Source organism: Piliocolobus tephrosceles, chromosome 13 (genome assembly GCF_002776525.5).
Source record: "Piliocolobus tephrosceles isolate RC106 chromosome 13, ASM277652v3, whole genome shotgun sequence".
Lineage (NCBI taxonomy): Eukaryota > Metazoa > Chordata > Mammalia > Primates > Cercopithecidae > Piliocolobus > Piliocolobus tephrosceles.
In genome coordinates, this window is record NC_045446.1 from 60,737,213 (window position 1) to 60,741,780 (window position 4,568).

The 4,568-nt window shown below is 36.5% G+C and overlaps 1 protein-coding gene across 1 annotated transcript; it reads left to right on the forward strand.

The window, feature by feature from the left end:
- Nucleotides 1-338: 338 nt before the first annotated feature.
- On the forward strand, nt 339-1,275 carry LOC111540717 (olfactory receptor 52A1). The gene is given in 3 exon segments (XM_023209156.1): nt 339-426; nt 429-1,148; nt 1,151-1,275. Coding segments are annotated over 3 exon segments (933 nt in total).
- Nucleotides 1,276-4,568: the final 3,293 nt, after the last annotated feature.

Here is a 4,568-nt window from a genome sequence, read left to right on the forward strand (position 1 = left end):
ATAGAGGAATAGCTGAAATGTGAAATACGGAAAGGTTTATTACACTCATTAAAATGCAATATCCAATAAAAATAAATTTCTATGTATTTTTTTTGTCCACAGGTCTGGAAAGAAATAACAGACAGGCCAGTGGTCCAATCCCCTGTCCAGGTGATCTTGTTGGTTCTAATATATTTGGATTGCCATGTGCATAATGTCCTATTATGGATGATTTTAGAGTTCTACCCAAATCAGACAGACTCAATATAATGACTTTGGATAAAATCAGAAAGCAGAAGAGGAACAGTAACACTGACTGAGAAACTTCTTTTGTTTGCATCAGGAGGCCCAAGGACACTATGTCCATTTCCAACATCACAGTCTACATGCCCTCTGTGTTGACACTAATAGGGATCCCAGGCCTAGAATCTGTGCAGTGCTGGATTGGGATCCATTCTGTGACATTTATCTCATTGCTATGATTGGAAATTCCCTGCTTCTGATCATCATCAAATCTGAGCGTAGTCTCCATGAGCCCTTGTACATTTTCTTAGGCATACTAGGAGCTACAGATATTGCACTTGCTAGCAGCATTATGCCCAAGATGCTTGGAATATTCTGGTTTAATGCGCCTGAAATCTATTTTGATTCCTGCTTGCTTCAAATGTGGTTCATCCACACATTTCAGTGCATAGAGTCAGGCATCCCGATGGCCATGGCCCTGTATCGTTAAGTGGCCATCTGTTATCCACTAAGATGTGCCATCATCTTCACCCATCAGCTTGTCATTCAGATAGGAACTATGGTCGTACTCAGGGCTGCTATTCTTGTAGCCCCATGCCTAGTACTGATAAAGTGCCGGTTTCAATTGTACCACACAACAGTCATCCCCCACTCCTACTGTGAGCATATGGCCATTGTGAAACTAGCTGCAGCAAATGTTCAAGTCAACAAAATCTATGATTTGTTTGCGGCCTTCACTGTTGCAGGATTTGACCTCACATTCATCACGTTGTCCTACATCCAGATATTTATCACAGTGTTTCGTTTGCCCCAGAAGGAGGCTAGGTTTAAAGCATTCAATACCTGCATTGCTCACATCTGTGTCTTCCTCCAGTTCTACCTCCTTGCCTTCTTCTCCTTCTTCACACATAGGTTTGGGTCTCACATCCCCCTTATATCCATATTCTCTTTTCTAGCATTTACTTGCTGGTCCCTCCATTTCTCAATCCACTTGTCTATGGTGCAAAGACCACGCAGATTCGCATTCATGTGGTAAAAATGTTCTGTTCATAAAATCCACCTTAATTAATGCCCACATGCTTCCTTCTTTTGCAATAGTAACCATATCAAAACAAAACAAAAATACATATTATTTGAGATGCTTGGTTTGTGAAATCTGCCAGCATAATAGCTGGTTTTAGATCATCATAGCATATCAATCAATGGGGTTGTAAATTCTACCTGACTAATGAAATTGAGAAGTGTGAAGAGTAAAGTGGTGAATACATACTATTTGTTTTTTCTCTTTTATTCTTTAGCCCCTGGTTGAGTTATTCCTCGAAGAATATTGCTCCAGGAGGATTTATAAATTATGCCTTTGTCACTGAATTTAAATGCACCTAAGTCTCGTTGTTCTGAAACGTCCAGGTACTCAATGAAAACAAGTTGTTGACTCTCATTTTCTCCATTATCCTTGCTTTAAAAAAAAAAAAAAATCAAAGGAAGTACATGTTAATGGTGTTCTTATCAAAGAAAACCTTATGAATATCAAGAGACAATAAAGCCTAAAAATTTAAATACATTTTCAGAGTCATGCAGGGAATTACAGGCACAAAAATTAGAACCAGTTGTTGCATTTGACACAGCAATGTGTTTTTTTGTTGTTGTCGTTGTTTGTTTTTTTTGCTAACCCCAAAATTTACTTCTTTATTAATTCATTGTTTTATCAAAAACCTACAATATTATGAATACTATACTACAGAATTGTGACATAATAGTAAATTTGGTACAGTGAGTAATTCTCATGAATTTGTACCTATGTAATTCTGGAAAAGAGAGACTGAAAGGAAAAGAGGTGGGGGATGGGCCGGCAGGGGAAAGAAGGAAGAAATAACAAGTGTACACATGGGATGTGGAGTTCAGAGAGAATGAAGCATTGAAATTTAACTAAAGCAGAAGAGTTGCAGTTACTGTATTTTGTTTTTTGGTTAGGCAGTTACCTCTGATTCCTGAGGAATGATGGATGAGTGGACAAGGTAGATAGAAGAGCAGATTTAAACTAGATAATGTAGTTTAAGGTAACTCTAGTTTTTTCAATATCGTATGAGTGCAAGGTAGAACTTGGGGAGACAAGGAAAATGCAAATATCAAAAATGACTATTAATGCTGTGAGAGTTGCTGGACTTTATTCCAAAAGCTATAATGTGCCATTGGAGAGTGTTCATTTGTTTGCTTGTGTTCTACAAGTAAGACACGTGTGTGTGTGTGTGTGTGTGTGTGTGTGTGTGTCTGCTTGGGCATGTGGCAGCATACCACACAGCAAATATAAATAAGTCCAGGGCTATTGTGTTAGTGAAGAGGAGGAATATATTGTCTAAAATTAGTAGCATAAGAACTTACGGCTGGTTAATTGTTCTTGAAAAACCTCAGGTCATAGATCATTTTTCTCAAGGTTATGGAAAATATTCACATATATGCAGATGCCCATACTTTGATTTACCAGATTAAAGCCACTGCAAATATAAGAAGTATTAGATTGCTTGTCATACACCTACCTGGCCGATCCTCTGGCTTCAGGGATTAGGACTTAGCAGATATCCGTGGCTGCTGAGAATGATTATAGAGGCTATCTTAAGGGATCTTTTGAGACTGTTTCAAGTTTCAATATTTACTAGAACTAATTTTATTGGATTACCAATAGGGATTGTTTTTCTTAAGTAACATAATTTTCTCAAAAATAAAATAGCCTCTGATGTTATTTCTTAATATTTTAGCCAGAATTCAGCAAACTTTTAAATAAATGGCCAAATAATATATAGCTTAGGCTTTATGGAAAAAGAGGCAAATTCAAGAATATCACATAGGCATTAATATAACAAGACAGTAAAATATATGTCCACAAATAATTTTTATGAAATTCAAACAATATTAACAACAATAATAATTGCATTGTCTTTAATTAAATGTCCACTAATTAAAATAATAGAATCCATTTTTTTTTCTACAAAGTATAGCTGAAAGTTAGAGTTTCCCTATCACCAAATTGATTACAAATATTCATCTGTGAAAATCATTCTTAACTAGTGGGCTATAGAAAAACAGGAAGCAGGCCAGGTTTGGGATGTTTAACAATTACCACTTTCAGCAGCACCACATATTATGTGGTAATATAGGACCAACAAAGAGAATAATGTGAAACTACAACATATTTGCACCATTTCCGAATTTTAATATCTCATAAAATATGTAGTCCAGAGTTCATATTGTTTAATTACTATAGTCTTCAAATTTCAGGATCAGTCCCAAGCTGAGACTTACTGATAGAAAATAGAAAAAACAAATGGGTGATTACAAGGAAAGGAGGATAACCAGGACCCTCTACCCTCTTACACACTTTGACAGGGACAATTATTGAAAACATTCTTAAACAGAAAATCGCTTGAAAGATAATAATATTTTTTGTAAGGATAATTTTCAAGAAAGATTTATAGAAATCACAAAATTAACTTCCAGGAGATTACATCAATTTCAACAATGACTAAAATAATGTGTGCCTAAATTTTCAACAACACTAGTTATTACTGACATTTACCTTTGACAGTTTGATAGGTAAAATATGATTCCCTTTATAATTATCATTTAACAAAGAAATATTTGTGCTGCTATCTTCTTTTCCATTTGTACATTATGTGAAGTACTTCATTGTTATTTTGTTCATTTTTCTAATTTGTGTCCATTTATTTTCTTCTTGAGTTTAAAATTTGATGAGTAAATATTGAATTATTTCCAAGGGCTTTATTGCTCAGGACTTTACCCGACGATTTCCAATAGGCTATTGGCATTTTCTCATAGAATTGACTTCAGGCATAAAGAAGAAAAGAAAAAGAAAAGTAAAAAGTCTTAATATTGGAGATCTTTGACCTATTAGGAGCAGAACACTTGGTGAAAAAAAAAAAAAAAATGCTTTCAGGCAGGGCGTGGTGGCTCACGTCTGTAATTCCAGCACTTTGGGAGGCTGAGGTGGGTGGATCATGAAGTCAGGAGTTCAAGACCAGCCTGGTCAAGATGGTGAAACCCCGTCTCTACCAAAAATACAAAAAATTAGACGGGGGCAGTGGCAGGCGCCTATAATCCCAGCTACTTAGGAGGCTGAGGCAGGAGAATCGCTTGAAGTCAGAGGGTGGAGCTTGCAGTGAGCCGAGATCGTGCCACTGAACTCCAGCCTGGGCAATATAGTAAGACTCTGTCCGCCCCCCCAAAAAAATTGCTTTCAGGAACTGACCCTTCTAGCTTTCTGTACCCCTTCATTTAAATGTTCAATCTGGGAAAAATAACTTGCAACATTTAGCTCATTTCCACCCTTCTTG